Source organism: Garra rufa, chromosome 8 (assembly GCF_049309525.1).
Source record: "Garra rufa chromosome 8, GarRuf1.0, whole genome shotgun sequence".
NCBI classification, from domain to species: domain Eukaryota; kingdom Metazoa; phylum Chordata; class Actinopteri; order Cypriniformes; family Cyprinidae; genus Garra; species Garra rufa.
The window spans coordinates 30479932-30497494 of record NC_133368.1 but is presented as its reverse complement, the minus strand read 5'-3'; the positions used below and the strand labels follow the sequence as shown (position 1 = coordinate 30497494).

Below are 17563 nucleotides of genomic sequence, written 5' to 3'. Positions count from 1 at the left end.
ACAATCAAGACACCATTGTGTAACAAAGTGCAAATCTCTATTATTTACAGCCTAAGAAATGTGCATGAATATTTTTTATTGTTACTGTTGCATATAACTGTTTCAAATTCTCCTTAAACTACGTTTTCACGGTTAATTCTTTTTGGTAACATTTTCAACATTTTCAATATTTATCACACATGCAATGTCAATTTATACTGTTGTAAACTACTGTAAATTGATGTTTTCTAGCAGATTCTTCCCAAACTACGTTTTAAGAGTTACATTTTTTGCTAGCGTTTTTAAATTTTTAATAAATAGAAATCAATGTAAAGTTATTTATCATGCATGCAAAGTCAGTTTATACTGCTGTAATCTATTGTAAATTGATGTTTTCTAACCAATTCTTTCCAAACGACATATTTTGCTAGCATTTTTACATTGTCAACAAATAAAAATCAATGTAAAGTTATTTATCACACATGGAATGTCAATGTATACTGTTTTAAACTACTGTAAATTAATGTTTTCTAGCAAATTCTTCCCAAACTACGTTTTCAGTTACATTTTTTGCTAACATTTTTACATTTTTAACAAATAAAAATCAATGTGAAGTTATTTATCATGCATGCAAAGTCAGTTTATACTGCTGTAATCTATTGTAAATTGTTTTCTAACCAATTCTTCCCAAACTACGTTTTCAGTTACATTTTTTGCTAACATTTTTACATTTTTAACAAATAAAAATCTATGTAAAGTTATTTATCATGCATGCAATGTCATTTTTTATACTGTTGTAAACTATTGTAAATTAATGTTTTCTAGTAAATTCTTCCCAAACTACGTTTTCAGTTACATTTTTTGCTAACGTTTTTACATTTTTAACAAATAAAAATCAATGTAAAGTTATTTATCACACATGCAATGTCATTTTTTATACTGTTGTAAACTAATGTAAATTTATGTTTTCTAACAAATTCTTCCCAAACAACATATTTTGCTAACATTTTTACATTTCCAATGAATAAAAATCAATGTAAAGTAATTTATCACACATGGAATGTCAATGTATACTGTTGTAAACTACTGTAAATTAATGTTTTCTAGTAAATTCTTCCCAAACTATGTTTTCAGTTACATTTTTTGCTAACGGTTTTACATTTTTAACAAATAAAAATCAAAGTAAAGTTATTTATCATGCATGCAATGTCAATTTATACTGCTGTAAACTACTGTAAATTAATGTTTTCTAGCAAATTCTTCCCAAACTACATTTTCAGTTACATTTTTTGCTAACATTTTTACATTTTTAACAAATAAAAATCAATGTAAAATTATTTATCATGCATGCAAAGTCAGTTTATACTGCTGTAATCTATTGTAAATTGTTTTCTAACCAATTCTTCCCAAACTACATATTTTGCTAACATTTGTACATTTTCAACAAATGAAAAATCAATGTACAGTTATTTAACACACATGCAATGTCAATTTTTATACTGTTGTAAACTAATGTAAATTGATGTTTTCTAACAAATTCTTCACAAACAACATATTTTGCTAACATTTTTACATTTCCAACGAATAAAAATCAGTGTAAAGTAATTTATCACACATGGAATGTCAATGTATACTGTTGTAAACTACTGTAAATTAATGTTTTCTAGTAAATTCTTCACAAACTATGTTTTCAGTTACATTTTTTGCTAACGGTTTTACATTTTTAACAAATAAAAATCAATGTGAAGTTATTTATCATGCATGCGAAGTCAGTTTATACTGCTGTAATCTATTGTAAATTGATGTTTTCTAACAAATTCTTCCCAAACTACATTTTTTTTGCTAACATTTTTACATATCCAATGAATAAAAATCAATGTAAAGTTATTTATCACACATGCAATGTCAATTTTTATACTGTTGTAAACTTCTGTAAATTGATGTTTTCTAACAAATTCTTCCCAAACTACAATTTTTGCTAACATTTTTACATTTCCAACGAATAAAAATCAATGTAAAGTTATTTATCACACATGCAATGTCAATTTACACTGTTGTAAATTATTGTAAATTTATGTTTTCTAACAAATTCTTCCCAAACTATGTTTTCAGTTACATTTTTTGCTAACATTTTTACAATTTCAACTAAGCTAAGTCCTATTGTCCACATATGTGTACATCAAGTTTAGCGGCATAATAAATCTTTACTGTTACAAAAATTTGTCAAATTAGCATGCCATATTAATCATACAACACTGTTATGCGTAACCTAAGAATCAACAATTAAATTTTATTAGATTTGGCTTGTGGATGTTTTGGTCTGGTGTGGCTGCCTGACTTTCCAAATGTGTTTGCTGCCATCTTGAAACTTCTGTGTAAAGTTTTTTTTTCTCTTCTGACACCACCAGATTGCACATTTGTTCCCGTTACACCGAGTTAAGTATTATAGTGCATAAAACCAAAAATGTCATGTCCACGTATGTGGACGCGAGGTCGTAAGAGTTAGGTCTACATAATATTCACATATGCTGTTCATAGGGGACATATTGTATTAGCCCTACAGTTACAGCATAAAAATATTATTCTATTACTATTAACATTTTTACATAACATTTATTTATTTTATCTCACAATTCAGACTTTTTTTTCCTCACAAATGCAAGCTCTTATCTCCTAATTCGGACTATATTACTCGATTTAACTAAAAAAAATGATTTTTTTTCACCCATAAAAAAACGTCATCCCTTTTTCGGATCTGTAAGACTATTGTCAATTTCATGAATAGCAGCTGTGTGACATGCTCTGTAATAAGCAGAGAACATTTTGAAAATGACATAATAAATATAATCTGTAATCTTTTTTTAAATCTAACTATTGAGTACAGTATTTGTGTAATTCTCTAGCCGGTAAAGGCTATCTCCCGGGTTTTCTGCAACCATGATGCACTCTAAATTTTTCCCCACCCTGAGGGGCATTTTCCAACTGGGGCAAGACCAAGTTTGTAAACATTCGGGATTGTTTATAAACTTGGTCTTGCCCCAGTTGGAAAATGCCCCTCAGGGTGGGGGAAAATTGAGTACACACAGTTTTAGCATTAAAAAGACAAGGTAAATAACATTACATAAATATGAATATTAATTAATGAACCATGCTGAAAATGAGCTTATTTGAAAAATATTGATAGCTGATGCTAACTGGCTAGCTAACTAGATAGGAGCCAACCTGAGGTAATTTTTAAATACTAATTCCAAATATATTTATTCAACTACCTAGTTAGATTAAATTTTATGAAAAAAAAGGATGTGATGTCCAGAACATGGTAACAGTAATTATGATAGTGGGAAGCATTTTACCCCCTAGTTTTGAGAAGAAGAAAAAAAATATTCTGAAAATATAATTTAATTTTCCTTTATTAATATTAAATATCATCATATATAAATGTGATGTTCTGCAAAACAACAAGCTTTAAAACACTTTTTTTTTTCTCTACTGCTGATAATGAGATTCTTGAGAAAATTATTTTCTCTCAGGTATGTCGCCAGTGTAAGCTTCACAATGAATACTTCAACATCACTCCTGTCAACGTAGTCCATAGCACCAACAAAAAGGTAGGCTATCTTTACTTTACTTTATTTTCTAGTAATTATTTGGGAAAAACAGTAGGGGGCATTTTGCCCCAAGGGCACGTTGTCCCCCACTCTAACCTACTTTTGAATCTAACAGTATTTTAATACAAATCTAATAGTAGTAGATTTAGAATATATTCAGACGGATGTAGGATATACTGTACAAACAGTATGTGTGTATATAACCAGTTATTAAATTAAATTAAGATTAATATTATTGCAGAAGTGGAATAATTTCAAAATATTGAAGTATTAAAAAGCTATAGAAGTTTAAATGCAGTGAAAATGCACTGTTAATTTTATATAAAATAATAATTAAAAAAAAAAATTTAATCCAAAATTGCTATAAAATTAAAGCATTATGTCTAAATAAGTGTTCCAAATTTAAAGTTTATATAAAGAAAATCGAGGTTCCTGTGAGATTTTATTTAGGGCGTTGTACCACAAACAGCCACTGGGTGCCATCCCAACCCCATTGAATTTTTTGATGCATTTTTCCGTCACAAATGTCTAAATGTCTGTCAATATTAAGTCTATCAAAAAATAACCACCAAATATGGAATCTGGAGATTCAGACCTTTCTGACCGGCCATATGTATTCTGTCAAGATTATAAAAGATTTTGATTCCAAAAGCATTTTGTAATATGACACTTGACTTCACTCACTAAGGAGAGGAGAACACATAAGGATTTTAAAGTGCAATTTCAATGGTAAAGCTATTATTCAAAGACTGCGTAAACATAATGCATCAAATATGAAATGAACTAGTAATTATTTATGGGACACAGACAAACATTGTATGGTGCTGAAAACATGCTTTATTAAATCAGTAATTCATAAAACTCAAGGAGGCTGAATATATGGGTAAAACTACATAAATTAGTTCTAATAAATCAATGTGCAGGGTATTACATCCATGTATTTTTCTTTTCTTTGCACAGCACATTAAGTCTCTGTGGTACATTACTTGATGGATACCCTGGCCGCTGACAAAGTGCGATTCTAATGCTAACACACACACAAACACACAAAATATAACCTAGCAATCCTCCAAGAGTTGGCACAGCTTCTGCAAAGAAGCACTTGAATTGATTTTACAGTTAATGGCCAGGTGATGTTACGTTGATAAAATCAAAATTCAAACAGTCCGTTGCCAGAAACTGTGCACAAACACTATCATTAACTCATTGTGCAGGCCGCTCGCACATTGAGCTTGTCATTAAAATGGCGGTATGACTTCGTCAGTCTGAACACAAGGCCTAGTCGTCCTGCTTACATGAGGGTTATGCAAACAGCACTCAAGGCCTTACGTTCAAGTCATAAATTCTTGTGTACTGCATAACTGCACACACAAATGTACAGTGCGTAACTTCGTCTCTCTGATTTTTGTTAACTTCAACAGGGAGCCTCTCTACCCGTTGAGGCAATCTTAAGACTTCAACTTATTGTTGAGGCACATAGTTTTGTTTCGTTTCAGGTTTAACAGGGTATTCGTTCCATGTGAAACTTTCTCCTGTTAAACATTTAGTTCCATTTGTTTCATTTGTTAATATTGTCATAAATAACAATTCATACATTTTCCATAACCGGTAAATTCGGCTATATACATTATGTACATGTCACAAAATGGTGCTGAACTTCTGATCATAATTATCCAATATGGCACATTTTATAACAGCTTTAGACTTTAGTCTAGTTTGGCATAAATTAATGTCAAGTTTGGTATAAAAATAGTTCATATTTACAAGAACAGAAATCCAGGTCTTTATCAAGAACAGAGTATTTTTTTTTTCTCATTCTATAAATAAAAAGGATTTGAATGAGGGAAATAGGGTGAGGATCGTATTACTATTATATAATTTTTTTTTACATCGATCGAATCCTGACATTGACAGTAGTGGTATCAATTCCAAACTCGTTAGAAAGTTTTAAGGTGTATGCACCAGCATCAGTCTCTTTCACTCCACTTATAACAAGAGTGGTGACATCTTGAGAAGTCTCAATCTGCATTCGTCCACTCTCCTCCTTGCTGGACAGTGTCTTTCCTGAATGTGACCATTCTATGCAAGGGGTTGGGTCTCCAGAAAACGCACAGGCTACAGTCAGGACCTTCCCTGACTCAATACTGATATCTTGAGGGGCTGCCTCAATCTTTGGTGGTATACCTGGTTAGAGGACAAACAAATGAATCTGTTATTATGGGAATGTAGGCTTGCTGATATCAGTTTTGTTAAACTATAAATGCTGTTTGGTGAAGATGCACAGACTTCCCATCTCACCTTTTTGGCCATGAGAAATGGCTTTGAAGGATGACCCCTCAACATGCGAGTGACTGGACATTGCCATCATACTGCTGGAGCTCATAGCTATCATTCTCTCAGAAGTCATGGAGGACATGCTAGACGCTGACATGCTCTCAAATTTAACCTCAGCCATGCTGGAACTGCTGAAGGATGTCTCTTGCATTTTTGAAACAACGTGCTTGGCAGAATAACTGCCCTGCATGCTGGTAGCATCAGAGGCTTTCTCCACAATTACCATTTGGGCAGGTTCCTCAACCAGAGCTGTGAGAGTACATCAAATACCATGTCATTGAAAAGGTACAACAGGCAATTCCAAATGGTCCAGGTGCAACAGTATACATTTTGATAGCACTGATATTACTGAAGTGAATAATGCTTTATTTGCACCACTTGCAGATTGTACCTTTGAAGAAATTAATTTGGTCATGCTAATCAAAAAATACAGTGTTTTTATTATTTTGACTTTCATCTCAAACATTTTTGTCAAATGAAGCATGGCTAATGGATAGTAAAATGGTTTGGATATTTATATCCTTGAAAATTCATGCCGTTAACATCACTATGCCAACTGCAAATGCATTTATAATATTCAGTGCCTTTTTATTATGTAATGTTACAATCAGTAGGTCAAAATGCAATCTAACAAAGTCAAAGAGATCAAAAGAACATAACTCCATTTGTAGAAGGAATTGTTAGATTTTGTTAGCTTGATTGGTGAGTAGTGATAATTACATGTGTTCTTCATACGTGATTGGTTTGATCATGCATTTTATGTAATGGACAGGATGCTCATTCTACGTTACTGTAGAGTGTTAACTGATTCTTAGGAATGGATAAAACACTTACTGAGGACATTCAGTGATGCTGTTGCAGAGCACTGTCCAAATTTGTTCTTGGCTTTCACTGTGTATTTTCCGCTGTCTTCAATGGTAGCGTTGTGAATCTCAAGTGTGTACACATTCTTAGACCGGCTCAATTTCATGTTCGATGTAATGGATATCTGCAAAGATAAAAAGAAGTTTAAACAAAGGTAACAGACTGCTATGAGGGAAAACACAAACAGTTTTTTCTTTCCCCAAAATATGACAAGCTACTCACTACTGTGTTATTCTTGAGCCACTCAATTTCAGGAGAAGGTTCACCGGTGATTTCGCATGTAAATGTGACATTTTGTCCCTCGTTTACATTCTGGGAGTGTGGTTGCACAAGGAAACTTGGTGCATTTGAGCGGATTGCACTGATGGTCATGTCAAACTGGCACTTGACTACACCATGTTCAGTTTTGGCCTCACATGTGAGAATTCCCTGGTCATGGTGGCTGATGCTTTTAATTGTCAGGGTGTGATCATTTCCTGACACACCATATCTGTAGTTCTCTGAATTTGATAGCTCTGCTCCATTCAGGATCCATTTCACATCAGAGGCTTCAGGGATATTTGCTCGTAGTGTAGCGGTCTGACCTTGACTCACTGTCATTTGGGTTTTTGATGCTTTAATTTCTGTAAAGGACTGCACTTCCTCGTAGGCAATCTCCTTTTTCACCATTTGCTCGGACAACTCTGCTTTTCTTTCCATGGCAACTGTTGTTGCTCGTGCTGTAGAGGAAAGAGTAGTTCATTTTTATTAAAGTACATGCTAAATTATACTGAAACCATAATGTATTTTGAACACAAAATTGCGCATTACAATACCTTGAACAGTAACAGTGCAGTTTGTAGTAACAGATCCAGTGGAGTTTTTGGCTGTACATGTGTATACTCCACTGTCAGAGACATCAGATTCATAGATTTCCAGATGTGCTGAACCATGTTCTTCAAAGATTTCATATTTTCCACCTTGAGAGAGGTTCTGTGAGAAAAATGTTAAAATTAGTTTGTAAATCCATCCTTTTTACCTTTTTAATAAAAATAAATAAAAATCTTGCTTACTTTTCCATCCTTCATCCAAGAGATTGATGGTGTAGGCTCACCAGACACTTTCACTGTAAGCTTTATTATAGTATCCGCAGAGGCTGAAATGTCTTTTAGTTCTGCTGAGAAGGTTGGCTTGGATGCTTTTTCTTTTGGAGTAGGTGATTTTACCATGGGTGGAGACTTAACTCTTGGGGGAGATTTAACTGGTTCAGGTGATTTAATTCTCTGTGGAGATCTAATTCCAAATGGTGACTTTAAACGGGGAGATTCTGGAGATTTCACTCTTGGAGGAGAAGCAAGAACTTTCTGTACAGGTGTTGGTTTACGAACTGTTAGGCTGAACTGTGCCTCCTGTTTACCTTCAGAATTTTCTACCACTACAGTGTAGTTACCTCCATCTGATGTTTCTACTTGGGTAATCTCAAAGGTAGATTTATATTCAGTTGAGGTAATATGGTGACGCTGAGATGACACAATTACTTGTGCCTCTCGCATCCATGTTACAGTGGGTGCAGGTTCACCATCAACGTCACATGTGAATTTAACGGATTCTCCCTCAGATACTGTGAGTGACTGTGGTTTAGTCAGAATTGTGGCTGGAAGAGTTGGCTTCTTTTCCTCAACCACTTCTTCCACTACTGTTTTTACTTCTGTTGCTTCAAGTTTAGTCTCCGAAATTTTCTCAACCACAACTTCTTCAACTGCTGTCACTTCCATAGTTTCAAGTTTGATTTCAGATGTTACTTGCTTCTCCTGAACAACAGTCTCAATTGTTTCTTCTACCTTGGATGTTTTACTTTCGGACACTGCCACTTTTGTTTCCGATACAGATGCTGCTTTTGTAGATGAAACATGATAAACATCTGTTTTTGTCATCTCAGGGACAAAGGGAGTTGGTGGCTCTTCATCTTTACGCTGTGAGGCATATGCAGTAAATCCACCACCAGCAACATCAAGAGTTGCATAGTCAGAGGCCTCACCTTTTGCATTTGTGCATACGACACGGTAGGTGCCACTGTCCTCTTCCTGACAATCAATGATTTGAAGAGACAAAACACCACTCATGTTAAACATACGGTATTTTCTGCTTTCTTCAATCAGCACACCATTGTGGTACCATTTAATTTGTGCTTCTGGCTTAGATTGGACATTCAGTGTGAACTTAGTGTTTTGGCCAATTGGCACACGGTGGGAGCGCATTCTTACAGTCACTCTAGGAGCATGGTCAAGGGTAAAAGGCTCTTGGGTCACAATTTCAAACTTCCTCTCAGTTTTCAAGGCTTTCTTTCTTGACTCATACCTTGACATATAATCAATTTTTGTTGATAAGTCTGGTGTAGTGGCTGCTTTCTCAAGGCTGGGGGAACGTGGGCGTGTCTTTTCAGGTGTAGCTGTTCTAACCACTTCTTTTTCTGCCAGAGCTGCAGAAGGTTTCTTAGGACGAGTTGCTGGAGCAAATGATGTTGTAGGTATATCAGTTATGACTGCTGCGTCAGTTACTGCTGACACAGAAACTCTTGTTTTTTCCTTTCTTTTGACCTTTGTTTTCTCCTCAAACTCAATGTGCTGCAGTTTGGTCTTGTAGGAAGTTAATTTTGTGGTTGTCGTTACTGACCTAAGCAATTCCTGATCCTCTTTTTCCTCATATAACCTTTGCTTTTGTCTTGGAGCTCTGTATGTTGCCCTATCGTGACGCTGACGTAAGTCAATATAGCTTGGACCAGCCTCATATTTAGATGGAATACGGTAGGAGTCATATGTTGGAACTTCCTCCCCTTCCTCCTCATCATACGCAGCTCTCTTAGGTGATGGGTGACGCAGTGCAGAGAGTTCAAAGCGTACAGGGCTAAGACTTGGTGGGGAAGCAGAATAGCCTAACTCAAGTTCATCCTCAAGTTTAAGTCTTTCTTCCTCTGTTCTCTTCATTGACAAGTAATCTTTAACAGGCAGAAGGAGTTCCTCATCAGAAAGATCACCAAGAGAACGTCTCCTGATTCTGTAGTAAGCCTCCATCTCTGGAGAAGGTGTGCGGTGTCTTGCTGGCCTTACAGTCTCGAGGTCATCCTGTGAAACAGGAATATGCCATCTTGGCTTGTATTGGTCTTTAATTCTTGGCAGGGGTACTTCATAGAACTGATCCCACCTTGACAGTCGGATGCGCTTAAGTCTTTTCTGGGGGAACTTTTCCATTGGCTCTGGGAACTCATATTGATCACGAAGTTTCTTGTACCACTTCATATCAGAGAAAGGCACAAAGTGTTTGATTTCATTATCCTCCTCAAGAGAAGTAGGAGCAACAACACGAGGTGAAGGCACAACATATGGCATTCTCAGCCTCTTTTCTTCTGCTCTCTTCTTCTTCTCCTCTTTTTCTTTGGCTTCCTCAGCTTCGCTCTTGACTTTCTTGGTAGTAATTGCTGGCTTGTACATGGTTGCAGCTTCTCTTAGTGCTTGCTGTGCAACTGGAGTAAGTGGGGTAACATCTGCACCTGCTAGTATCTGAGTTAGTCTTACTTTCTTGTCCATCTGTTGCTGATCAAGATCGTATTTCTTCTTCTTTTCTTCCTCACTCTCCTCCTTTTTGACATGTGTCACACGTTCAACCTTGAGTGTGGCTTGGCAACTTGCAGACCCAGCTGAGTTAGTTGCAATGACTCTGTATGTGCCAGAATCCTCTGGAAGAGTATCTCTTACATGTAAGACATAGTAATCTAAGCCTTCATGCACAACTTCAATTTGTGGACCAAATGCCAAAGGCGTGCCATCTTTTTCCCATTTCAGTGAAGGATGCCCTGACACTCTCATTTCAAAACGCGCACTCTGGCCTTCTCTGCATTCCAGGTTTGCAAGAACACGTTTGAACATAGGTCTTAAGGTGTTATCAGCAGGAGCAGGACGAGGGACCACTGTGAGACGAGCCTTGCAACTGTCATCACCGAATCTGTTCCGTGCCACAACACTGTATTCCGCGTCATCATCTGGGTCAAGATGGTGAATAACTAACTGATACAGGCCCTTATCACTAATAAAAGTGTATTTCTTGTCGTCATCTCCTGGCGTAATCTTTTGACCAGTTTTCAACCACATTACACGAGGTTCAGGATGCACAGTGATTGTGACACCAAAGCGCACATCCTCTCCAATGTAAGCAGTGCGATTACACAATGGCAAAGTAAATTCAGGAGGTCTTTGGAGTAGTCTTGTTGTGTCAACTCTGCGTTTTACTTTCTTTACCACACGGGTAGTGTAGAACTCACGGTAGGATCTTACCCCTTTTACAAAGAGCTCAGCATAGGCACTATCCTCACCATACTCATTGACAACTTTGCATCTGTATGTTCCATCATCAGTTCTGTTGATTCCCTTGATAGTTATGGTAGCAAGCCCGTCTTCATAAGTGATTTCGCATTTAGCACCTTCTTCCAGTTGTCTTACTCCACAGTACCATGTTACTTCGGTGGTGCTATCGTAATTATCAATGTTGCAGATGAGCTTGATATCATCACCTTCATCAGCAACACTGTGTTTAATTTGTCCTGCAACTGGTCCATGTTCAAATGGTGCAATCTTCACTTTAGAGACTGTTACTCCTCGCTGACTTCTGATAGCACCACCACTGGCAACACGAGCTGATGAGACAACAGTGTTCCATTCTTTCCTAACCATGGCTTGGTAGTATCTCTTATGGCGTGTAATCTTGATGGACCTAGTGCTTAGTTGCTCTGAGTTCATTGTCAGCCAAGGATGATTCAAAGCCTCTGCAGCAGTCATACGATGTTTGCGCTCTTTGGTTAGTAGGCGGTCCACAAAGTCTAAGGCCTCAACACTTACATGCTTAAAGGCTTCATCATCAAAACTGTACTCAGCATTGCAAATGCTCTCAATCATTTGCTGATTAGTTTCAGCGGCGAATGGATTAAGTCCACTGAGAAGAACATACACAAGGACACCAACAGACCACATATCTGTCACGGTGCTAACCATCTCATTTTGGTGAATTTCTGGTGCAGCGAACTCAGCTGTCATGTACTGAACCTTAATTTGGTCCCCAGGTGTAAGGTGTCTAGATTGTCCGAGCTCAATGATCTTGACATTAGTTCCCTTTCTTGTGGTGTACACTATATTTTCAGGCCTGATATCAAAGTGGCCATAACTCTTGCTGTGAAGGAATTCAAGAGCTTCACATACTTGTCTGATATAGTTAACAATTTCACGCTCATTGAGTTCAAAATTGGCAGTACCAAGGCGCTCAAATATGTCCACGCCAGAGATGAACTCATAAATCATGACTAGTTCTTCGGGGCAGTCAAATGACTCATGCAGTAACAGGAAGTTCTTGTGGCGTGCCACATTCAGTGTTGCAATTTCTTTCTTCACTAGTGCCTGATCTGCACCTCTGACTTTGACAAATTTAGCCATGTAAGTTTTCTCAGAGCTGGTTTCAATGCACCGGTGAATAATACCAAACTGTCCGCGGCCAAGCTCTTCAGCAATCATGTACTTGTTGTGAAGATTCTTAGCCTCTGAATGAGGAGCTTTGCCTTTGGAAACTGGCCTGGTATCATCAACTTCTTCATCATAGTTAAGAACTCTGGATTTGTCTTCCTTCGTTACAACAGGTCCACTTGCCTCAGATGGTGAACTCTGACCAAATTTATTTTCAGCTATGACACGGAATTGGTAACTTGTCTTTCCAAACAGATTGACAACAGTATAGTGGGTGTCACGAGACTGGCCAACACGAATCCATCTTTCTGCTGTGGTGGCACACTTTTCTATGATATAGTTTGTGACTTTACTTCCACCATCATTGGCAGGTGCTACCCAGTTGAGTGTGACAGAATCTCTCGAAACATCACTGGCTTTGATGCCACGTGGTGGATCAGGCACATCTGCAACATCAAGCTCAACTGTTTGCTGGTCAATTCCAAATCTGTTTTTGGCACACACAATGTAGAAACCAGCATCATTCCTTTCTACTCCATTCTGGAATACAAGAGATGTGAAGGATCGTGTGACAATGACTTGATAGTGTCCATCATTATCAAGAAGGTCTTGTCCCTTCTGCCAAGTGATAACTGGATCTGGTTTTCCACTGAATGGAATTTTGATGTTGACCACTTCACCACGAAGGGCAGGGATAGCCTCCTTTCCTTGCAGATTCTTAGGCAGATGAATCTTAGCAGGGACTAAAAAGAAAAGAAAAAAAATGAATCCATCACTTTTTCCTACAGACAGATTTGCATGTTAAGCCAGATAAAGTATATAAAAATATTGGAAGCTTACTTTCAACATCTAGAGAAACGGTAGCAGAAATGGATCCACCCTGGTTTGTTGCTCTGATCTGATATACAGTTGAGTCTTCTGCCTCACAATCAGCAATAACAAGCTGTTGGTAGCCTCCCTTGAATTCTTGGATCTTGATTTTGGTGCCATCAGCTTGAATTTCCTTACCACGCTTGAACCATTTAATTACAGGTTTGGGCTGTCCTGTTATCTTGCAGACAAATGTTGCATTGCTATTGAATTTTACACTCATGTTTCTGAGGTCTTCCTTAAAGGCAGGAGCACGCACTTCAACATCAGTCTTTGGAACGGCAGGGTCGGATACTTCACTGAAATCACTTTCCCCACCAAGGTTTTCACATTTCACCCGGAATTCATACTCTACACCTTCTGTCAGGCCCTTGACAGAATACACAGTCTGGTGGATTTCATCCGTTGTAACTGCAACCCATTCACCCTTCTTCTTATCTCGCTTTTCAAGACAGTAGTTCTTAATTTTAGAGCCTCCATCACTGAGAGGTGGCTTCCAAGACACAACACAGGAGTTTTTGGTAAGTGCAGAAACAACTGGTTTTAATGGAGCTCCTGGCCTCTCTGTAAAACAAACATTTTAATTTGTTCATTTTAATTATCAACACAAAAAAAACATCAAAATTGTAGTTACTTCTTTGTCATGTTTCATAATTACTTACCTAGCTGACTCTTGATGAGGATAGCAGAAGGAGTCTCCATTGATTCACTATTGCCGTAACGATTTTGTGCTGAAACACGGAAGAAGTATCCCTCATTTTCAACAAGGTTAGGAATTCTGCATGAAGTGCCGGTGATAGATGAAGATACAAGTTCCCACTCTGCTCCTTCCTTGTCTTCACGCTTTTCCACAATATAATTTGTAATCATAGATCCTCCGTCATCTTTGGGAGCTTTCCAGCTAATGATCACAGAATTCTTCAACAGTGCATCAAGAACAAGAGGACCTTCTGGCATAGCAGGTTTATCTAAAAACACAAAGAATATGTTAATTGGTCTAATTTCCACTAATACCCAGCAGATTTTTTTAAACAATTTATTAAGCATTATTAAGCATATACCTAAGATTTCAACATGAGTTACAGTATCTGCAGCCCCAAAGTGATTGTTGATCCTGATTCTGTATTTTCCTCCATTTACTCTGCGCTGTACATTTTTGAGAATCAAATGAGTGTAGTGCTCTGTATTTTCAATTATAACATTCTCTGAGGGCTCCAAAGCCTTGGCTCCATAAAGCCACATGATCTTAGGCTGGGGTCGACCAATGTAAACAACATGTATGCGCACAGTGCTACCACATGTTGCAAAGAATTTGTCTTTCAGTGGCACTGGGAACTGTGGTGCTGCTTCAAGGACCAGAGATCCACTTGTCTCACACTCCCCGGCTTCATTCACTGCCTTGCATGTGTACAGACCCTCATCTTCCTGTTGATCGGTTGAAATAGTCAGTGTATGATTGCGGCCATCCGAGGTCGCTGCATATTTGCGACCTTCTTTGATTTCCTTTCCACCTTTGTACCATTTAATTTCTGGAACAGGTCTTCCAATAATCTGACATTTGAGAGTTGCAGTTTGTCCTAGTTTGGCAGTGACCTCATCCATCTCTTTCCTGAGAGCTGGTTTGTTTCCAACTAAAATAAAAAAGAGATTTCATTTTAGTCAATTAAACTTCTCCTCCAAAAATTCATATTTAATAATATTATTGTCCTAACTATCACAATACATACAATACTACTTCAAACCATACTTACCACCCAGTTTAGTTTTGATGCCAGTTGCTGTTCTCCGTGGTCTGCTAATTCCGGTTTCATTTTCTGCAAATACTCTGAATTCATATTCAGTTGCCTCTTGTAGACCACCCTGAGTGTACTGTTTGTCCTTTGTGCGCTCCTTATTGCATTTCTTCCAAGCACTCTCTCCAGACTTTCTGTATTCAATCCAGTAGCCAAGGACTGGTTTACCACCGTCACATGCTGGAGCCTCCCAGTTAATTGTAATGTAGTCTTTAGTAACAGTCATAGTGTCAATTTCTCCTGGCTGGCTTGGTTTATCTAAATAAATCAGGGGTGCAAATAAATATTATTTTCTTTTAATTAAATCAAGACAACAATTTTGAATCAATTAATGAACAGAGGACATATATATAGCAAATTAAGAATGCTATCATACCAAATGGATCTTTGCATATTACTGAATCTGATGCAGGTCCTGGTTCACTCTCTCCAATGTCATTCACAGCAATAACACGGAACTGATACTCAGCATCAGTAGTGAGCTGACTAAGAGTATACATTGTTGAGGTAATCTTTGTCTCATGACGAATCCATTTATCAGATGACACTTCTTTGTACTCAATAAAGTAACCAGTAATGCGAGATCCACCATCATCTTTGGGTTTAGTCCAAGCCAAAGCAGCAGAATTCTTAGTAACATCCATAATTTCTGGTGGAGTGCCTGAAGCCTCTGGGATACCTAAATATTAATAACAAAAAATGAAAGATGTTTTTATATTTAACAACAAACATGCAATGCTTAGAAATGAGACAACTGACAAGAACTTACAAATGGGAGTCTTTGGTACAACAGTTGTCTCTGTTTTCAGGGAGTTGCTTATTCCGAACTGGTTCTCAGCTGTCACCTTGAAGTGGTATTCAGCATTTTCTTCTAGTCCCTTAACCACAAGGGATGTGTCAACCACTCGCGAGTCAACAGTGTACCAAGCTGCTTTTGTTACTTCACGTCTCTCCACAATGTAGCCAACAATTTCGGAACCACCATCTTCTGTTGGTGGTTTCCAGCTAACTCTTACAGAATGTGCTTGTAAATCATCAAATCTAAGAGGGCCTTCAGGTGCAGATGGGCGGCCGATAACCTTAACCTTTATAGGAAGCATCTTTTTGCCACACTTGTTTTCCAGATGCAGATAGTAAACACCAGAATCAGACCTTTCAGCTTGTTTGATTACAAGCTCTGATACGTCTTCACTGGAGGCAATCATTGCACGGTTGGTCACCTCTGATCCATCCTTGGTCCATTTGCTGGTAGGAGTAGGTTTGCCTTTGATGGGCACTGAAAGTTTGATTACTCCTCCAGATCTGACTACAAGGACATCTTTGTATTTTGCTTCAAGATCATAGCTTGGAGGATCTGAAATAGCACATTTCAAATCATTAAATTATTCCAGACATATAGCATTTCACACAGATAACTACTTGGAGTTGACAGGGTCATGAGTTCTTACCAAGCATCTCTGTTATAGTCACAACGCCTGGTACTTCAGCTGGTTCACCTGGTCCACCAGCATTGCAGGCCATAACACGGAATTTGAATTCTTCTCCTTGCGGCATTTGTGTCAAAGTATATTCACAGATCAGTGAAGGTGTAGCGTTACATTTCATCCAGGTTACTGAACCAGCCTTTTGCATCTCAATTAGATAACCTGAAACCTTAGCACCACCCTCTTCATCTGGAGGACTCCAGGCCAAAGACACAGAAGATTTTGTGGTATCTGTGACTCGCGGGTTTTGAGGTGACCCAGGTGGATCTGTAGGGGTTATGTAATTGTTTAGTCAGTGATAATAATTGAATATACCAAAATTCGATGTCAGTTTGTACATGCAAAAATGTATTATTAGTAATATTTTGCTTACCAACTGGATCAGTTGCTACTGCTGGTTTAGAAAGAAGGCTAGGTTTGCCAACACCACGAGCATTGATGGCTGTCACTCTGTGTTCATATTCCAGGCCTTCAATTAATCCAGTGGATCTGTATCTTGTCATTGTCACTGGATTTTTATTAGCACGGATCCACCTATCGGATCTGACCTCCTTGCGTTCAATAATGTAGCCAGAGACTTCTAAGCCTCCATCCTCATCTGGTGGCTCCCATGCAACAGTCATGCCATCACGTGATACATCAAATACAATGGGTCTTCCAGGTGGCCCGGGAATGGCTGTAACAACAATTCGAAATTGTGATTAAGTAGGTCTAGAATATATATATATATATATATATATATATATATATATATATATATATATATATATATATATATATCGTCATTAAAAAAAAAGATTCTTACATTTGGAGCTCTTGCACATTACGATTTCTGACTGTAAGTATTCCCCAGTGCCATAGCGATTGGTTGCTGCAACACGGAACACATATTCATCGCCCTCTGTCAATCTGTCAAACTTGAATGTTGGTCTGCTAACTGATTCCGACACAGGTACCCATCCTGGGCGATGAGCATCACGTTGTTCAACCACATAGTTGCTAATTGGTGCACCACCATCTCTCGCAGGTGGATCCCAGCTTACTGTGACTGACGTTGCATCAATTTCATCAAACCGGATGGGTCCTTGAGGCTCATCAGGTTTGGCTATAGAGAGAGAAGAGATTTATGATTAATATTAAAACCATTT

General features: G+C 37.7%; 1 protein-coding gene across 1 annotated transcript in view; it reads right to left on the bottom strand.

The window, feature by feature from the left end:
- Window positions 1-4401: 4401 nt before the first annotated feature.
- ttn.1 (titin, tandem duplicate 1) overlaps window positions 4402-17563 on the bottom strand; it is a 127974-nt gene continuing 114812 nt past the window's right edge. The window contains exons 199-213 of the mRNA XM_073845072.1: window positions 17221-17520; window positions 16789-17091; window positions 16380-16682; window positions 15701-16285; window positions 15308-15610; window positions 14890-15189; window positions 14200-14769; window positions 13801-14106; window positions 13109-13702; window positions 7838-13011; window positions 7601-7757; window positions 7008-7504; window positions 6756-6909; window positions 5886-6170; window positions 4402-5771 (exon numbers count right to left, since the gene is read on the bottom strand). Coding sequence (XP_073701173.1) covers window positions 5473-5771; window positions 5886-6170; window positions 6756-6909; window positions 7008-7504; window positions 7601-7757; window positions 7838-13011; window positions 13109-13702; window positions 13801-14106; window positions 14200-14769; window positions 14890-15189; window positions 15308-15610; window positions 15701-16285; window positions 16380-16682; window positions 16789-17091; window positions 17221-17520 — 10130 coding nt within the window. The 3' untranslated portion in view covers window positions 4402-5472. The remainder of the gene's footprint in view (window positions 5772-5885; window positions 6171-6755; window positions 6910-7007; window positions 7505-7600; window positions 7758-7837; window positions 13012-13108; window positions 13703-13800; window positions 14107-14199; window positions 14770-14889; window positions 15190-15307; window positions 15611-15700; window positions 16286-16379; window positions 16683-16788; window positions 17092-17220; window positions 17521-17563) is intronic.